At 36.8% G+C, this 19,555-nt stretch overlaps 1 protein-coding gene across 1 annotated transcript in view; it reads right to left on the reverse strand.

Moving 5' to 3' along the window:
• Window positions 1-1,694: 1,694 nt before the first annotated feature.
• LOC107100307 (cytoplasmic phosphatidylinositol transfer protein 1-like) overlaps window positions 1,695-19,555 on the reverse strand; it is a 26,727-nt gene continuing 8,866 nt past the window's right edge. The window contains exons 2-10 of the mRNA XM_015398748.1: window positions 19,135-19,283; window positions 15,678-15,766; window positions 14,067-14,074; window positions 13,880-13,951; window positions 11,556-11,648; window positions 7,736-7,891; window positions 7,158-7,221; window positions 6,342-6,428; window positions 1,695-4,993 (exon numbers count right to left, since the gene is read on the reverse strand). Of these exons, the coding sequence (XP_015254234.1) occupies window positions 4,836-4,993; window positions 6,342-6,428; window positions 7,158-7,221; window positions 7,736-7,891; window positions 11,556-11,648; window positions 13,880-13,951; window positions 14,067-14,074; window positions 15,678-15,766; window positions 19,135-19,283 (876 nt within the window). The 3' untranslated portion in view covers window positions 1,695-4,835. The remainder of the gene's footprint in view (window positions 4,994-6,341; window positions 6,429-7,157; window positions 7,222-7,735; window positions 7,892-11,555; window positions 11,649-13,879; window positions 13,952-14,066; window positions 14,075-15,677; window positions 15,767-19,134; window positions 19,284-19,555) is intronic.

The following is a 19,555-nucleotide window of genomic DNA, read 5'->3' on the forward strand; positions in this document are numbered from 1 at the left end:
AAATGAGAAATGCTCACATTAAAGTAAAAGAAAAGGTAAAAAAGAAAACAGCAGCTTTACAATAATAAGCTGTAATAAGTGTTTTGTAGGATAAAAAACTGGAAAATCAAGATTTTAGAAACATTGTCAAAGCAGGTTAACAAAAACTTATTGTACTAACCCTTGAACAAAATATTGTTTTTAAAAAATGTTTTAGAATTTAAAAAAAAAGAGGTTATCCTGTATTTGTAGCCATCCCAGGTGGATTTAAAACTTTGCAGGATTGCTATCCTTTGCTATATTTTTAGAAAATAAACATCCTGCTTATTTTCCAAATAACTCAAACTAAATCTGATTGGACAACATTAAACTAGACTACTTTTTGTCTGTTATTTATAGCTATGAATTGCCAGTAATATTTTTAATTATTGAAAGAATAATATATTATTATTATATTATATTTATTTTTTATTAACTTTTAATACATTTCATCAAATCTATATTTCTCTATATGATTCCTTAATACAATTTTTTGGAAGAATTTAACTGTCTGACTTGGGTCATATGTTTTTTCTCGTTTCTTTCTACAAGCTTCTCACAAAGGTGTCTACGTTCTGGCAAATTCTTCGAAACAGAACTGCTTTAAGTAATGGAAGCTTAAAGGATGTCCGGCAGTTTCAGTTCTCACAAATTTTCTAAGTGACTTAGAAAACTCTTTCGTATTAACTTTGCTGTCCTAAAGCAACTTTGTAATTGCTTCGTAGGCGTTATTGGGGTCATTGTTTATTTGAAAAATCTGTTAAGCTTACAGGCTGATGTCTTGAGCCGTAGGCGTATTTGCTACCTCTCTGCATTTTGCAGTTAAGTAAGTAAGCCTCCCTTTTGTTTATCTAAATGGAGAACTGGTCATTATAGTCAAAAACATCAACTTAAGTTTTTTATGAGGTCAAAGGACATGTCTCCGAAACCTTAAGTCATAAACTGTAAGCTTGATTAATCTATTTTTAAGTAATAGCTTCTTCCTCTCTGAATGACCTTTCATCGCTTTTCAATACAGGACTTGGTTTACAGAGATGAGGATTTTCTTATCAACTTCAGTCAACAATAGCTTATCTGTTTCCATTGTTTTATCATATTACAAAAGGGCACATGACATACTGTATTTATTGGGTTTTCTAATCAAGTTGTTTTTTTGTTGTTGTTTGGTTTTTGTATGTATCATGTTGGGCAGTGTAGCACTTAGGATTGTTCTTAGTACCAAGGAGACACAAACTAACAGAAAAAGTATGAACAGACAACAAATACATAACATTACTGAAAAAAGTTTAATACAAGATGTATCTAGTGCTAGCCACACCTTACTATACAGTAGCTACATATATTTGAAGAACACCTTGATCCAAACAGCTGTTAGTGCTCGTGTGAGCAAGCTTATGTAAAAGCCCCCCCCCACCCCCCCAAAATATTTAAAAGCATAGCGATTCAATAGGGTATCCAAATATACATATACATACCAACTATTCATTTTTGGGAAATATGCTAACCGTCTTAAAGGAATAAGAGTTTGGTCTTCTTTGCAAACTTTGGAGGCAAAGGTATCCTTTTTCAGTAGTTCTAAATGTATTTGAGTAATATTTTATATTCATATCTTAATTTTTGAGAGTAAAAAATCATATTGTACCCTTTAAAAGCTTTTTTTTAAATTAAATATTGAACATTTAAGGCGGTGGTTGTAAAGTAAAATATATAGAAAGTTTAATAGGGATGAAAGTACTGCAGGTGAGTGCCAGGAAGCAGTGTGATTTTATTCGGTCAATACAGATCCAAAATGGCTATCAGTGTTATTTATTAGAGAAAAAAATGAATTAATTCAATTATTTATTTAGAAGAAAATTTATTTATTGATAAAAAAAAAATCCCACATAACTGAATATGCACATTTATTGGTGTGTACATTTCAACCACTTTCAAACCCAAACTACATCACACAAACAAAACAGTATGTTGGACTTTTATTTATAATATACATTCAGCCATTTTTTATACTATTGCTGATAACCTAATAACCCATTTCAATACAAAAAGGAAGCTAAACGTATCATTGACCCAAATTGAAGTTTAGCCGTGGCTTGACCCATTCACTGCTCCCTGCAAAGCCATCAGAGAGCCAATACCACACCTCACTGCCCTCTGTCAATACAGCTGGTGTGACCTTATTGGCTGGGGTAGACGGGGGGAGCTGATTCACTGCATCAAGCGCCTCCCCCCCTCTCCCCTGTGCTCTCATTAGATCTACTCTATTAAACTCCTTATGCATCTGTCTGTAGACTGTATTGTGGAAACAAATGTAAATCCCTTCAGGTGGTTGCCGTGTTCCAGTAAGACCGAAGAACTGATGGAAAGAGCTGACATGCATTTTTTGAGGTGGATAAATACATCTGGAGATGTTTTTTTTTTTTTTTTTTTTTTTTTTTTTTTTTGCTAGAGCAAAAAAAAAAAATCACTTGTGCACCTAGCATGCACTATCAGGAAGACACAAGTTCATTCAAATAGAAAGTCATAAATATAGATATACAGTAATGCAATAGTATTAGGTGAATAATTTAACACTTTAGGCTCCTGGAAGGCAACTACATAATAGGATCAATCAGGGTGTCCATCTCTGACAGTTTACAGTGCAAGCATAGGTTAAAACCCACCCACCTCATCAAAAACCTCAACCTTTTTCAAAACTCATGCCTGAAAAACATAAAATTATTACATTACAGAGAAAATTTCAAAGCTTGCTGAAATTTGCATTAAAACAAGCTAAAAGGTTCAGGCTCCCTGAAATATATGCATATTTTAAATACAATTCTTTATAGAAATATATGCATTAAGTTTAAGTCATTCCCTGGGAAAGCTTAGGATCTGCCTCCAATCCTATATTTGTTATTTTTGGCTTGTTTTTCCCAGTGCGGCATGACCTTTGGGTCTCAAATTCAAGAAAACGCTCAAGACCTTCAGGCCAAAAAATAATTGTAGTTTGATTAAACTCTTCGTCCCATTTGGGGAGTTAAAAAATTGGAAATTTTCACTATTATTGTACAGAAATAATTAACCAATGACAAGGTCTGACAAAGAAAATTCTTACTTATTTTTCATTTATCCTAAATTCTTAAAAATAAACAGTCTAATGATATAACTGCAAGGGCACAACATTTCACCTAAATGTGGAAGTTTTTTTTCAAACATAACTATTTTTATTTAATTTTTAATTTAATAATTTCTAAAAACCTAAGAAAGTTCATATAAAGCAGCCCAAACTTAAGCAACTCACCCAAAGCTATTTGTTCCAACCTAACTCATTGAAAAAAAAAGCTCAGATTTGGCAACAGTGTTATTAACATTGATGCTAAATCTACCCCCACAAGAAATATAATCAGCTCTTTTGCATCTGTCCCAATGTAACAATTGTACCAATATGGAATTTGATTCTTGCCCTGCGATGGACTGGCGACCTGTCCAGCGTGCAGCCCGCATCTAGCCCACAGACGGCTGGAGATAGGCACCAGCACCCCTAGCAACCCCGTTGGGATAGGCATGACAGAAAATGGATGGATGAATGGAATTTGATCCCTAGAAAGCAGCATTTTATCTGAGAAAGAAGCTGGTGTTTATCCTTACCATCACATTTTTGTATAGATTTAAGAAATGTACAATGTGATAACTGCTAAAATGAAAATTTCAAACTAGAGATTTACTATCAAGTTCTTCTTCAAGACATTTTTAGAACACATTCTGTTGACATAAAACCTCTTCCTTAATATCTTATGTATGGAAGTGCCAAAGTCCAATAAATTAATCCGTTTTACTATTTTGACTCAGTCCTTGTCTTGTCACAGAATTGTTGCCCAGACTGGTGGTCAGTGGGTGGGGGCAGGATACATCCTGGGCAGATTGTGATTCCTCATCAAGGCACAAAATCTAAGCACCTATATGTAAGAGCAGCCACTGAACCGCAGCCTGATATATTTGGAAATAAGGAGAAGGAAATCATGCAACCTCTAAGCAGAAATGACCCATCTGGGATTCAAACACCATTTGAAAGGACATATTTCAAAGGTAAAAACCAACAACTAAATGTCAATTGTATATTAAATTTGGTTAAACAGACATATTTTAAGTTTTTACTGAAAATTATACTTTAAATAGACTGACACCTCAGTAGTTCAGCACAGATGCATCTATAAGGCTGTAGCTTATTCTCCCTAAATGTAATTTGGGTCAGAAGGTCCTGAGCTATTTCTGCGAATGCGATGTTAAGCGCATCCATGGGTCCAACCTAGCAAACAATCAAAGAGCTATACTGAAGATGGATTTTGTGGAGACTCGATAGCGACCTGCATCCAACTCCGACACCAGTGGCAACTCTACATATGGTGAGAAAAGTAAAAAATAAATCCTTGTCAAGTATGAGCACGAGGTACGAGAATTTACAGTAGGGTGCTGCAGTTCTATATTTTGGTCACAGGTGGCAGTATCATTAGAAAACTCTGTAATGCCTCTTAAAACAAAATAGTTTAGAGATCAATTTAAGGTTTTTAGAGAGACAATGGATGGATGGGTCAAATTAAATAATTAGATTTTATGCTAAAATAAAATAAAGTATCTTTCATTAGTTACTATCTGTACATATCTGACCTTTAAAACATGAGTTAATATTTTATAGGCATTTATTGGAATATGGCACTTCTTGCTTTGCATATTTACGTAACTATACCTCAAATGTTTTGACAAACAGCATCCACTAACCCTTGCTGCTTTTGATCTTAAGTTAGAATGTTTTTCTAGTGTTGTCATTGTGCAAAGGGGGGTCACTCTGGGGTTGAGTTAAGGCGACAAGGACTGTGAGGCATGGAGGAGGCTGACGTTCCAGACATGTCCACCGTCGTCACTCCCATCCTCTTCAGGGAACGTTCGTCTGTCACAGAGATGGAACGGGAGATAGTGGGATGGGTATGACCCTGTGGGCCTAAGAACGATGGACAGATGTTTACTTGACATTTCAACAAAACAGGCCACTACATGTTCTACTTATGAGGCAAACTAAAACTGGATGGGAAACTAATAAATTGGATAACAAGAGTGGAGTAAATTAAAAGAAAAAGAGAAACATTTTCCCCATATTTGAGTTTCTAATGAATAAAATATTCTGAAGATCTGTGCCATACACTCCAGCTCCCATTAGTTTAATCCCCTATTGGTATTCAGCTCATGCACTCAGCTTCTTATTAGATTCTGTCTAGTAAATGACATCCATTTACTTTTATTACGGCAGATGAATGAAATGAAACCTACAGTATTTTTTTTGTGTTCGCTGTCTGAATGCTGTAGCAGCTTATGGCCTGTAGGGGCCCATGGCAGAGCAGAGAGCTGCAGCAGGTTGAGCAATGACTGCAGATTGGTTGCAGCTTGATGTCTCTCATCATCACGCGCAGAGGGGGGAGAGAGTGAGCAGGCACAAGATGGTTCTGTTCATATTGAGAATTCTACCTTTGATTTTTTTTGCACATGCTCCTGAGGTTCAAGAGACAAACCAGCAGGGGGCAGGGTGACCACACATACACACTTATGCACATGCACGTACACACACTGATTTCTCCTTTATGCCTGTACACATACCCCCTCTAGGTCTGACATTTACAGCTAAGTGCTGCAACGGCTGGTTATTTATGTTGAGAGGGATCATGATGAGGGGAGTGCAGCAGGTGGCTGCATTACACTGTTTATCAGAGCGACGCAGTGGCAATATCACTTCATGAACTGTTCGAAACCTAACTCACAAGAATACACACTCATACATACACACACACACACACTGCATCTGTCTTTCTGCCTCCCCCCTTTTCACACAATCCCTTTTTGCTGCTCCGTGTTTTATGAAATGCCTTCCAACTGCTCTTCTCTTTGCTCCTTTTTCTCACAGATGTACACTCACTATCTGGACACTTGCAAGGAACAGCAATGACACTAACCTGCTCTCATCATGCATGTCAGTGTAAGATGTCTAATAATTCATACTATTGCAGAGTTTGTTGTTCTGAGCACTGACATACTGATAAAAATGACACGAAAGCATCTAGATATCACTGAACTACATGAAAGACATTGTTCTATAATCCTATCTTCCCCTCCCTTTGAATATATAATAATTGCTAAAAGCCCAAATTCACTTTTCACAGCTACTGTTTTTTTCATCTGCTCTTCTTTGGAATCCCTTTTTTCACCTCCCTTCACTGCTCTTATATGCAGCTAGACAATCTCTCTATCAGTCCTCAGAGGTATTTCAGTAGAGTGCAGGTCGGGTGCAGCAACGTCACCTGAGTTGTTCTCGTTAGATTTGACTTTGGTGTTGGTCTTCTCTTGCATTGCCTTCTCGTATTCCCTCACCTCTTCCAAGCTAAGCCCTGCAGGGAGAGAAAATGTATACAATGTTAACAGAGTGCAAAACACACATCTGATTTCACTGCAGCACATATGGTTCTGAATATAGTTCTGCACCAAAGCATATATTCGCTTCACATATTTTAACATGTTTTATCATGGTACAGCCAAATTTTTTATGCATTTATTAGGATTTTGTTTAGCACAAAGTGGTGCATAACCGATGTATAAAGAAGTGGATACATAGTATCAAAACATGTTTTATTAACTAAACATTTAAATTAATGTTTTTCTTTTCCAAGCAGTTCAGGCTTCTGCTCAGGTTATCTCCATGTTGTGGCCCTCCAAGCAGGAGCTAGAACGTCCTTTGTGAGGACTGTACAGGCTCTGCGATAGGGTTAAAGGGACTTTTACACAGAGTAACGTTAAAGTTTTGCTTGGGCATATGTGTCAAACTTAAGGCCTGTGGGCCTAACCAGGCTCTCCAATGCAATTTATCTGGCCCTCAAGAGCCAAAAAATGCCTATCATGTTATAAAATACTTTCGAGGCTAATGCTCTTTTAAAGTGTTCAAAGTGGCATAAAATGCTTAGTACATGGGAGTAAAGGTATAATACCAGAGCAGTGTGTGTTAATTTATACATTTTATTTTATAAATATTTTCAATTCCTTTATAAACCTGCAACCGGTGACTTTGACACATATGCCGTTGGAGATTCTTGCAATATAAAAGAAATTAGTGTTTAACCAACCGTGCCACTCGTCAACCCATGCAACTGCCTGTCTGTGGCCGACGAGAAGAATATCTTTAATCAGCTGAAATTACAAATTAAACCAGTTAATATCAAAAACAAACGGACAAATATTAATTAGCTTTGAATACTGCTAGTATTTTGCTTGTCACATATGAAATACTGTTAGATTTGTTGTGCAACACATTACTGTCACAGTCACAATATCTTTTTATTTAATTCATCTGAGAAAATTACATCTGTTGGAACTTGGATCAATAGTACAACCTGAAACAGTCATGAACACGAAACAAATAGAGCTTTAGTTTATGCTTCATTGCTTTGCCTTATTGCAAAGCAGGACTGAAAAAGCAGAGTTAGCTTGACTGAAATGCATGAGACGCAGTGCAGAGATCATTTGAGGCTGCCCGCCCTTGTGGTGCCTGTAATTAAGCTAATGTCTAGAAATTAATGTGGTGATGATTTATTTGTGTCAACATGTCACAATAGGCAAACTTGGATGATAAAATCCAATCAGCACCAAATGAAGATTGCCAGTGTTTTTGCATCGCTAGTGGGCAGAAATAAATCCGCCTTACTCTATGTACAAACTCCTCTGTCTTTGTCTGGAAGCCGTAGACCTCAAAGCTGCACTGCACTCTCTTGTAGGAGCACATAATGGGGTTCTGGTTGTCCCTCCAGCCTTTTTGCAGAGGCCCTCTGTTGGTTTTATTTGACCGCCAGCGACTCAGATCCTGTGCAGAGCAAAACATATTGAAATTACAAGCTGAATCTGCACAGACCTTGCTACCCGGTATTTTCAGTAGCAAGATGTGCGTGGATGTGTTTAAAAGCTTTTGCATGTGTGAAGATGACTGATATTTGTGTGGAAGTGTAAGCAGGTTGTTGCTCAACACACCCCTGAGGAAGGAAAAGTGATACCACATATTACACACCTGCGACCAGAGGATGTTGTGTTTTTTTGTTTTCACAATGTCATTTAATGTAACCCACTGGTGTTCTGAAGACATTATTTTGGTTTTCTGTTGTTGTACGTGTTTGCATGCATTTGTGCTGGAAGCTTTTTCTGCATGCTTGTTTGCACACAAGCCTGTGAATTCACCTTTGTTGCTAAGGGCTTGCAGGCACTAAAGAGGTGTGAAATCTCGGATGAGACGGAATAAAGAAAGGCAGTGAGGCTGAGTTGTGTGAGGGTATTGCTGGGATATTTTTAGGAAAAAATAACCTAAAGCCAGTGACATTTTTGTTCATTTAGGTTTAATAGATTATTATTTTTGTGTCGTCAGTAAAGCTTTTTGAGCCTTAGGACAATGTTTTACATACATGTGGAAAGAAGCAAATCTTATACTGCGTGCTGCAGATGAGAATTTTATTTTGCTATTTAAAAGCCATTATAGCACTACAAAAGCCATAAAAGTATTAATACCCAATGAACCTAACTTGGATTTGTCACCTGAAAACCTTAAACTTCAGTTTATTTAAATGTGATTTAATGACGTTGTTGGACATCACATCCATGAAATGAATATGAATATGGATGGATTATTGAAGATGGTTGGATGAGGACTTATTAACAGTTGGTATCCTCCAGTACTCTGCCAGAGGAGGAGCTACCCTGAACATTCTCAGAAGCCCCTGTGGATCCTCCCTACAAAACACTTGTTCTCCTATACAAAGTTGTCTTTCCTGCGGATAGCGCCAGAGGAGGCCATGTGGGGGGGCCGCCTCAATATCTGTCCCTGCTGGCAAGGGACCATATTCTTCAAACTCTGATCAAAGGTTGAGTGGGCCTCAAATCATCGAGATCCAGATAGCACAGACAGATCTTTCTGCATTTCTCTCTTTCTCAGATTTTTTTTTTTTTTACAGGGTCGAGCAAAGACTGAATGAAAGCAGCAGCTTTTACGCGTTGCAGAGCTAAGAACCATCTAGAAAGCTGCATTTTTCTTCTATGTGTACGGTGGCTATTTAGTTTAGTCAGGTTTCAGTTGTTTAGTTAAGAGTTCTTAAATTAAATATGTTTTAAAGGAGCTGAAATATCTTTTTAATAAAATCTTATATTTTAAATGTACGGTTTTGTGAATTTATTCCATATATGTGCAGACTAAATTGTTTGACCACAAGTTAATCTTGAATCACCTTTTCATCATTTTTCCTAGCACACAGCCACATAGGCATGTGTTCAAAGAACAACATATGATGGTATAGAAGTTGAATAAATAAATACTAAAAAGACTAAATGCATAAAAAAAAAAAATTCCAACGATGATATGGCACCACAAATATGTAAGAGTAGTGTGTAGGAAGAAAATAATTAAACAGTTTTAAAAAGATTAGTTACAATTTTTTAACTTAGAGGAACCCCCTTTTTGTCCATATTTGTAAGGCAGCTCATGCTGATTATGGATTAGATGGATAAATTGTATTAAAGTTTTGATAAACTGTAGATTCTCAGTTGGATATAGATCTGTTTTCTTGTCTAAGCTGCTCTAATGCATGAATATGCCAAGACTAAATCATTTGTAGTTCTGATATACCGCTATATATTATGGTTCTGCTGGACACCGACCCTTCGGTCCAGTCTCAAGCCTTTCAACATATTCTCATTATGAGTGCGTATGACATCGTACGAAAAGTTATGCACACTATTTCGTACGTTTTTGGACGTTTTTCACCAAAAAACCACATCAGTGCGCATGCGCTGGCAGACAGAAAAAAAAAGCAGATCCGCGGACAGACGTAAAAATGGGAAAAACAGTGCAATCATTACTTATTCATGTCTACTACGTTGCTTGCTGTTTTATATCTTAGGGTTAGGGTCAGGGTTAGGGCTAATTGTAATTTATATTCTATATTTGTGAATGGTGCGTCAGATGCGCATGCGCATACGACGAAAAAAACGTCCAAAACGTACGAAATTACGGTGCATAACTTTTCGTACGATTTCACACTCACTCATAATGAGAATAGGTTGAGCCTTTTGTACCCTCTAAATGGTTTTCTTTAATGTCATAATGAAAGAATTACATTAAACCACCATCTTAAAGATGGGATGGTTAAGAAAGAAATGATGAGACCACTACCACCCTTCAGTGCTTGAATGGTGTGATCATGTTTTTTTCATGTATTGTATATGAATGTAAAATGTCTATCTCATCTAATCAGATCACCTTGTTTTATATGTGTATTCCTACTTTGTCAGCTGTATGAGTTTTTAAAAAATGCAGTGGGAGTTCTAGTTTCAAATAGACATTATTTGTCTTGCAGCCTAGAACAGCACTCCAGTAGGGGGAAATTTCAGCTTCGGTAAAGCCCATCCAAACATGGAGGGACGGTGTCAGAGGACTTATTGCTGTTGAAGGGCCCAGCCCTTGCTCAATAAACATGATGACTTTCCTCTTGCTAAAAGGCCATATTGTTGTGTGTAGAACTAGTTGTTTTGGCAAGAGATTTACTCCTCTGAGCTTTGGATCTCTGCAGCTCTGCCAAAATTACCATGGACCTCTCGGCTACTGCACTGCACACTGCTCTCCTTCCCTGGGCTGTCAGATTAAGTGGATGTCTGTCTTGTTAGATCAACAGGTATGCTATACTCTTACTTTTGAGAATGGATTAAACGGTGAGTTAAAAGATTTTCAAAGCTTCACCACAACTTTATCCTTGATGGGCCAGTTTTGGGTTCTGCAGGCTAACAACGACCTCAACGACTCCCCATTACTATGGGGTGGACCGTTTTTTTTTTGGTTCAATTTGCATTTTTTTCTATGCTATAACAAGGCTTTTATTGGGCTACTCTATAAGCATGGAAGTCAATGCTACTCCAGGCATTTTGAATCGAGAAAGCTTTCTGGATGGGAAGCGAAACGTCTTTAAACTTGGAAAGCAAAGTCCAATGGTTTGTTTTTTAACTTTTTTGGAATGTGTTCTTTGGTTTTCATAATGCTGTACAACTAAAATTCTTTAAATCAACATCTGTTGACATCACAGAGCAGCTCTTATTGTTATTAAGAAGACCAAATAAAAAAAAAGTTAGCTTCCTTATCACTGTAAAGGAGCCCAAGTAGACCACACTTTTAAGATGCTTACATCAACAAAAATGTAGACAATGTGCCCAACTTTGTATTTGCTTATCACATTAAACCCCAAAACATACACTGGGCATTGTTGATGTAAAATAATAAATATGCAAAAGTGAAATGATAATGAAACCATTTCCAAGAATGTAATAGTAACAGCTTTAAAACATCTTATAAAATTACAACATCCTTCGTTCAGTTTGATAGTATGTGTTTGGGTATTAGGCATTGAAAATGCAGGTGCAAGTATTATTCACTGTCTAGGGTTCCAGTTTTTTTCATGCAAATGTTTTTTTTCTATTTAATTTTTTGCATTACACACCTCTGATTCTCTGTAATGCTTCTCTGGGATCGGGTCAGTGAGGATGTCCAGGAAGCAAACGTTCTCCGCCGGGGTTGGCGTGTCCCCAAACACCTACATCCAAAAAGATGGGAGGAGGTCACACAGTGTAATGACTGCAGATGCACGAACACGCACACACTTTTACAACATAAACACATGCATTACTCACTCAGCAAAGGAGAGGGGATAAGAGTAGATAAGTAACTGTGTAGAAAAAACGGAGGTCACACACCATAACACCCCTCACTACTGTATATCCCACCCCGAGGGCCTTGGAGGAAATCACACTGGTGCAAACAGATGAGAGAACAGATAGAGAGGAAAAAAGCACAGGAGGGGATAAGGGAAAACAAGAAGCTGGATGTTGGATGATAAAGGCACAGAATCAGAGGTGTTATGAAAGCAGAATACAGTTAGTCTTTATAAAGTGTAGAACAAACTTGGATGAGGAGCAAGAGGAACCTGCACTTTTCCCTGACCTTGTGTAATATTTCTTAGAATGCTTCACTGACATTGTTTATTTCATAAAACTAACAAGTAGTAAAACAAGAACTAACAATCTGCTGCACTCCTGTTACTCTGTTGTACTTATGTGTCTACTCAAGGTCTTCCTGATTTTTGTAGAATATGTTGCACAAGCCGGAGAGATTCAGTTCTCTTGTTTGGTCTGTTCTTGTTACAAAACTCTGAATCTCCTCAATATTTTTTCTCTATTTTCTTATTTGTGTACATACAGTATTCCTCACAGAGAGATTTCTTTGTTGATATGAAATGGATACTTGTCAATGAAGTTTAAAAAAAGAGATTTTAAAGCCATTATTTTCAAATGGTAATGTTTGCATAACAGGAGAACAATCTTTGGTGAAATGTTGTAGTTTTGGCAGCAAATATTATAGAGTGACGCAGAGGTGCCAATGAATAGTAGATTATCCTGTAGAATTTTTTTTAAGTTTTAACTGTGTTATAAACTTATTGTAATTCAGTAATTATTTCTCGAATATTTAGCTACAATGTAGACTTCGAAATAAAACCTCTACCAAGTTCATGTATCTTAACCTTTGCACAGCACTGTCAGAAAACATGTTACTAGGATAGAGAACAGAATAATTATTACGTGGAAGGAACTGGATACACAGTTTGAAAATGCTTTTACAAACAGAATTGTAGAAAATTTGAGGAGTGCACATCTGTAAACGTACCGGACATCTAAACTGACAGAGTGTTGCAGAAGAAAATCAATTGAAGAAATAACTGAATATGATATTTTGGAGGAAATGCTTGGATCACGTGAGTAAACCTGTGGGAAGGACTGCTGTGCAGAAGCTTTTCTCAGATGATGGTAAGAGGAATGCATACCACAAACTGAAGCATGGAAACACTTTATAATAAAATATTCCCCTTTTCCAGTAGATATCACATGATTGTTTGTAGTTAAACCTCCAAAAAAAGCAGAATTTTATGTGTGACTGGGCAAGGTTTGGTGAGCAGTTATTTTCTTATTAATTTCCTGGAAAATAGCATAACACAATGACATGTCTCTTGTCTTGCTGATATTTAAAAGTGACACTTTGAGAGAGATTTCTGTCTCACTGCAAATTTACACCTATACCTCCATGGGGAAAGAAAGTCATAAGTAAATAATTAAAAGTTAATTTCCAATACCTTATAAAGGTCGCATAAATCTTAGTTTGAAGGTATTTCCCAGAGCACTAGCAATAGTGACACCATATAGTTTAAAGAATAGAATTATTTTGCAGCACAGGAATTCTTTCCCACATCCCACAAAGCTTTTCCATTCTACGGTATGTTTCTACATGCATCATTGTGAGAAGGCTGAAGGATAAGAGCAGTTTTTCTTATTTTTAAGATTTTTATAAAGCTTATCCTTTAACTTTTAAATAAGAATCACGATGTTCCTCAACGATAAGCAGAAGCACCTAAGTGACAGACTGGGTCTTGTTTTTTTCACTTCCATCAATTACTCAGAACAGAAACAAAGGGCAAAGCAGAGCTGCAATTGCTTGTGAGTTTCTGTCCGAGTGTGTTGATGCGCATTGGCCACGGACGAAATGCAGCATGGCAGCTATGATCAGCACACAGCACGTCTGGTTAATAGATCTGCCAATAGTGCATTTTGTGCTTTGCTTGTTTTCCTTGTAATGGCCACATCAATTTGATGAACGTTTTCGTGGCACTGCAGAGAAAATTGCAATTCCTCTCATTCCCCTTTAGTCTCTCTCTCTTCCTTCTCGTTTGTGATCACTCCATCTTTCTTGTTTCCCCCCTGTTAGGCCTGTACTCACATTGTTGTTATTGCCGTTGTTGTTTTCGAACCTTGTCTCAATGCGAATGCTAAACTTGGGGACGAACGATACCTATGTGAGGAAAACATGACAAAATATGTAGTTAGCAAAGGAAGGAGCTGATTATATCTTCTGATCTTTAAATAAGTAATGTGTTCATGGTAAGTAGATGTGTAAGAATACTTACAGAGTATTCTGCAACATCAGCGGCATTAAATATAGATAGAAAGAAATAGTATTAATTACTCAAATGCATGAGGAGAAAAAAAGCAGATCAGTTAATTAGAACATCAGTGAGAAATTAAAAAGTCATTATATATTGATGATAATGGCATACATCCAATAAAAACACCAAATTAAGTTGAACAGGAAAGTGAATAACATAGAACTAATAAAAAAAACACCAAACAATTTCTAACAAATAACTGTCTGTTCACTTAAAAATGTCTGCATTGTCCAGTGCTCAAAATTCAGTCAGGGCGGCTTGATTAATTGCATTAATTTTGTTTACTGCGTAGCATGAAGAATATCAGCCTGCACCTCTGCTGAGGTGTTACCGTTAATTTTCACTCAGTGTGGAAGCAGTGCAGCAGTGCTGCAGTGCAGCTGCATTTTCTGCCAGGCACCCTACTCCACTGGGAGCATTTGATGGTACAATAGAACCCTCATGCTATAAAAGTGTACATATAGGCTTTAAAAAAATACAATAATTCAGTAAAATGGCTATTTGGCCAGTACTAATAATGTGTTGTATACCTGCCCTATATCCGTAACCTTAGCCTTTTTGGGGGGGCTATCATAAGAAGATGAGTTCAAATAGTTTTTTTTCAGTTTGTATTTTTTTAAAATGCTCATATTTAACATGGCTGCTGATTGACTGTAAAAACAAACTTAGTTTTTACCTAAAAGTCTACAAAATGTGTTCCACAGTGTGGACTGGTAGTCTCTGAGTTGTAAACTTGACTAGATCCACTTTGCTTTTCATTCATTAATATTCTGCCTGAATGATCTGCTCTGCTCTACATTGATGTGGCGTTCGTATGGCGGTTGCGAAAAATAGAACAGCCATGTAATTTGGCGAAGCAGCAAGTAGTCTGACTGACTACAGTAGCTGCAAACGGCTGCAAGGGCCAATATGCACCGCTTTCCTCACCCAGTGGAACCAAAGGGTGAAGGAAGCCAGGGTGGGTTTAACAGCAGCCCTCAGGATTTTTTATTGTTTTGAAGTACCAATGCCCCCTGGAAAATAAAACCAGTGCGTCCATACGGCGTGTCAGGAGAGGTCAAATATTAGGAACTGTAAAAATTCCTGATAGACAACACCTGCAAATGACAGAACTCCCAAGTAATTACTAATTGTGGAAACTCCCCACTGAACCTGAGGGGATTAAAATATTAACCTCTACACCCTTTCTCTAGTTTTTCTTTTGCCCTTCTCTAGGGTTTGGAAGTGGCTTAACACCAGTAACTCAACAGTTGTAGCTCCTAGTCTGAGTGTAGTGGCCCTTGAAGCCCTGACTACAGGCACAGCCCATCCCACATGAACCCCTCCTAAGATTGAATGGGCTTAAATTCAGTCCTCTAACCACCATTGTCCTTCCACAGAACTTGGCAAAATATGGTGAGATGCAGCCCTCTGATCAGCTACCGTAGCTTCTTTGACCTTTTGTGGCTTACCCTTCTTGAGGAGCATACCATTCAGTCTGTAGGACAGCTTTTAAGTTTAAAGTTGAACTACCCAAAACCCAACATCCGTCTGTCCGTATCTACCTATAATTGATGAGTAAGGGATACCCACCTGTGATAGTATAGGGGTAGAAGTTCCATGCCTTTTCTGTCACATAAAAGATTCGTGGAACAAAAGCTTTAACCCAGGATGGCAGTTTGCTGAAATCACAATGAAAGGAAAGAATCACAACCTCAGAGTGAGTTAAGGTTCGGAAGAGCAAGAGGGAGATTAAAGATGGAGACAAAGAAAGCTTAAGTGTTTTATTGAGCCATTTAGAGCTAGATTACCTGCAGGCTACTTCCTCCATATAATTCATTGTATGACTCATTCTCAATTATACCTGTGGTGATGAATTGCTTCAAAGTCACATCTTTTGTTCATTGTAAAGTCACTGTACCTGTGTGCATGTGTGTACTTCTATGTGTATTCAGCGAGGAAGACCCAACACTCACACATAGATTAAAAAGTCCTCCAGAGTGATAGTGTTCCTTTACTTTTTTAAGAGTTTAGTTAAGGATTAAAACTTAGGTTTGTAGTGGTGATTAAATATTGCTTGAGGTTGCACTATAGTAATGAGTAGGGTTAATAGAGTAAGGTTAAGATCATTCTTAAACAGTTAATTTCCAATGACAAAAGTCACTATTCCTACATATTTTTTCATTATGAAACTCACAATTTTTAAGATATCAATTGTATTTCTTCCAATAGTTTCTATATTGTAAACAAGATTTTGCTGGCAAGTCAAAGCCAAATTAAAATAGAATTTAGGCTGGTACCTGGTGGTTTTAAAATGGTGAATAAATTCTAGAATTCCCACCTTTCTTTTCACAAAAAAACCCCCAACTTACTTTGGTCATACTTATCCAGATTAAGAAAATCTAATTACATGCAATTTAAGGATTTTTTTCAAGCCCTCTAAGTGCTTAATTAGTAAGTGTTAATCTGTTTCCTCCAAAAAAGTAGTACCTTTATTTGTGTCATCCCAGCACCAGCTTTAATGAGCTTGAGGAAAAAGCTGGTGACATGCAAATGAAGGCAGCCATTTGCAATACCTAAAATGTAAAAGTTAAATTTACTTTTACCTTCTAAGTTCAATTGTTCCACTACAAAAGAGTAGTTCTCAGATAATTTTATACATTTAAAACTCACAGCTTAAAATAAAATCTGACAAAAATCTCTAATCTCCGACATAAACATTATCGTTTGCGAACCGGTTAACGGGAAGATAGCAAAAATGATAAACTAATATCATTTGAGCGGATTGAGCAGCAAATAATTTTTAATTAGTTTATACATAGGGCTGGTCACCTGTTGGTCGAAGCAGCATGACAGTCTGTCATCTTGAAAGTACAGACACTGGCTAGGGATTAAAAAAAAGTACTAACTTGCAGAATAACATGTTTCCCCTTGCTGTAAGTTCAGTGTAATTGAGAGGCGGTGCTGAAGAACATTTGGAGACACAAGCCCTGCAACTAAAAGTATGCACTACTCCAGCACAATGCAGGACCATGCATACATGTAGGCAGCAGCACAAGAAACGGTTTCAAGATCCCCAAGAAACTGAAAATGAGAACTTAATGACAACAAAACCGTAAACATCAGGCAATCATTCTCTAACAGGAAAGAGCCGGTGAAGGAGAAAGATTTTACAAGGGGTGTTGAAAATAGCATTTCTCTTCTTGACAATTAAATGAACTGTACTGCATTAATTAGCATAAAGCTAACTTGTTAAAATTCGCTTTAATTAGACAGTTTTGCTAAATACCATAGAAAGCATAACAATAGGATCACAAAAACATATACCGATGTTGTTGATACAGAATTATAGGTTAACATGGATTTATTGGCTTTCAAAGCCGGGGTTAACGCTGGCTTTTTGTCACAGTAAATGTCTGCTTGTAGAGACTTTGTAGAGAGTTTCTGAGACTTTTTGACACACAGCAGCTACCACTGCTCCAAAACATGTACGAGTACAAGGCAATGATGTGCTAGGTTATATTGTTTGCTTTAGTGAAAAATAAACACTAAAAATTTGACTGGTAGATGGTAGTAATATTACACAATATTGTTTGAGGCAAAAACCCCCTTCTCTTTCAGATCTTTTTTCCCACTTCATAATCTTTATCAAACTAATTACATGTATTCTAAATCTGACTTATATGTTTTATTTAGATATGTGTCGTGTCTTGATGGGAGCTTTGTTTTGAACTGTAACAAATAAGAAAAATAACTCTTGATTAGGCTGAGATGATGATTTCTGACTATTATAATTTAAAATATATTCATTTACAGTGTTTTTTTTTATGTCCAATGGTGTTTGGATAAAAGAGATATCAATTTATATTGATATATTGTTATAAATAACAAAAAACAGTTATTTAGTGTTTGATTAAGGGAATATATATTTGTACTGGCAGTCTAATAGAATGAGACATTGCTTAGTGGCTATCAAAGACATTCAAATTTTATTGATTTTTCTTGCATCTCACTTTTTCTAATTATATCCATCTGTTTATGCATCTAATATTTAGTTCCTTTACTTGTAAACTGAACAGAAGCAAAAAACAAAACCATGTTGGCAGAAACACTTTCTGGGTGATATACAGCATGTGTGAAATGTGTTCTCTGAGGTGCCAGAGGGCTGAATATAAAGTAATAAATTAATGTATTTATTCTTGCGTGGTATCCTTTGGTATGTCTTTAAGGGAGTTTAGCACGACTATAAACTCAAGTAAAGTACATGTCATGGAAAAAAAATTACCTTATTAATATACATGCTGCATTGGATTTGTAAATTTAGCCCAGTATCATCCTTTTAGCAATGCTAACTGTATTTACAGTTATTGGAAAAAGATTAGACCAACCTTCTTTTCTCCAGTTTCTTGTTCTAAAATTTTATAAGAATGTTACAGAAGAATTGTATTTTTTTAACTTTCTTTTTTCACTTGAACTTTCATTTAAAAAATGCCAGTGATTAAGGTTGGGAATGAAATGATTTGTCTTTTGGTAATGTTAATATCTGTTTTTTTTAATCTGCACTTTCAGCTCACATGTTTTAAAGCTTCTGACAGCTTCATTCTCTACACTATAAAAGAAAATAATATGAGACTTAAAAAAAAAAAAATTCAGATCCTCCGATTACAGCCACCAAGACAATGTGGACAGTTTCTCTTTCAGCTGGAGGCCTGTACTTATACAACACCTACTGTAAAGGCTTACTGGATGACGAGCCGAGGACATAATAACAGCTTCATCTGCAACACGACCTGATTCCCACGAAAAAACCCCACAAAACATTCTTGGATTTTGGTTAAAAACAGGTTACAGTCCACCATGGGTGTTATTGTATAAAAAAGATTCTTCATTTCCTGTCCGAAGCTTGGTTCTACAGGATGTGAAGCTTTACAGTAGACCAACAGATGGAACAGGATCTCTTATCAGAATGATGGAAGGGACAACTTAATGCTGGGGTTGAGAACAGGATTATTGGTACAGCAAAACAATCTTTAAAGAGATGATCCCTTACCTGCTGAGGTAGATTCTCTTCTCGGTCACTTGTCCGGGACCATGCTGAGGGTGAGTATCCGGCTCATTCCTCACCACCTCTACTCCCTCACCTCCACCACTCTGCTCACAGCTGTGCTTGCTGATCATATAGAGCTGCCCAATCATGTACTGGAACCCAGGAAAACATCAGGATGATGTTTATGGTGGAGAAATACAGAGAGAAAGAGGGAGAGAATAAAACAGTTATCTTAACTTTTCTTGACAGGTTTTTAAAAGTACCATTTTGCTTATATCTATATTTTCCTTCCTGCAGAAAGCACGGATCCATGTCTCCTGTTTAGCTGTGTCTCTTTGCCAAATAGAGCCAATAAAAGAGCTTCTGCTTCCATTTACTGTGCAACATATATATATATATATATATATATATATATATATATATA

Source organism: Cyprinodon variegatus, unplaced genomic scaffold (assembly GCF_000732505.1).
Source record: "Cyprinodon variegatus isolate N-32 unplaced genomic scaffold, C_variegatus-1.0 Scaffold958, whole genome shotgun sequence".
Taxonomy (NCBI): Eukaryota; Metazoa; Chordata; class Actinopteri; order Cyprinodontiformes; family Cyprinodontidae; genus Cyprinodon; species Cyprinodon variegatus.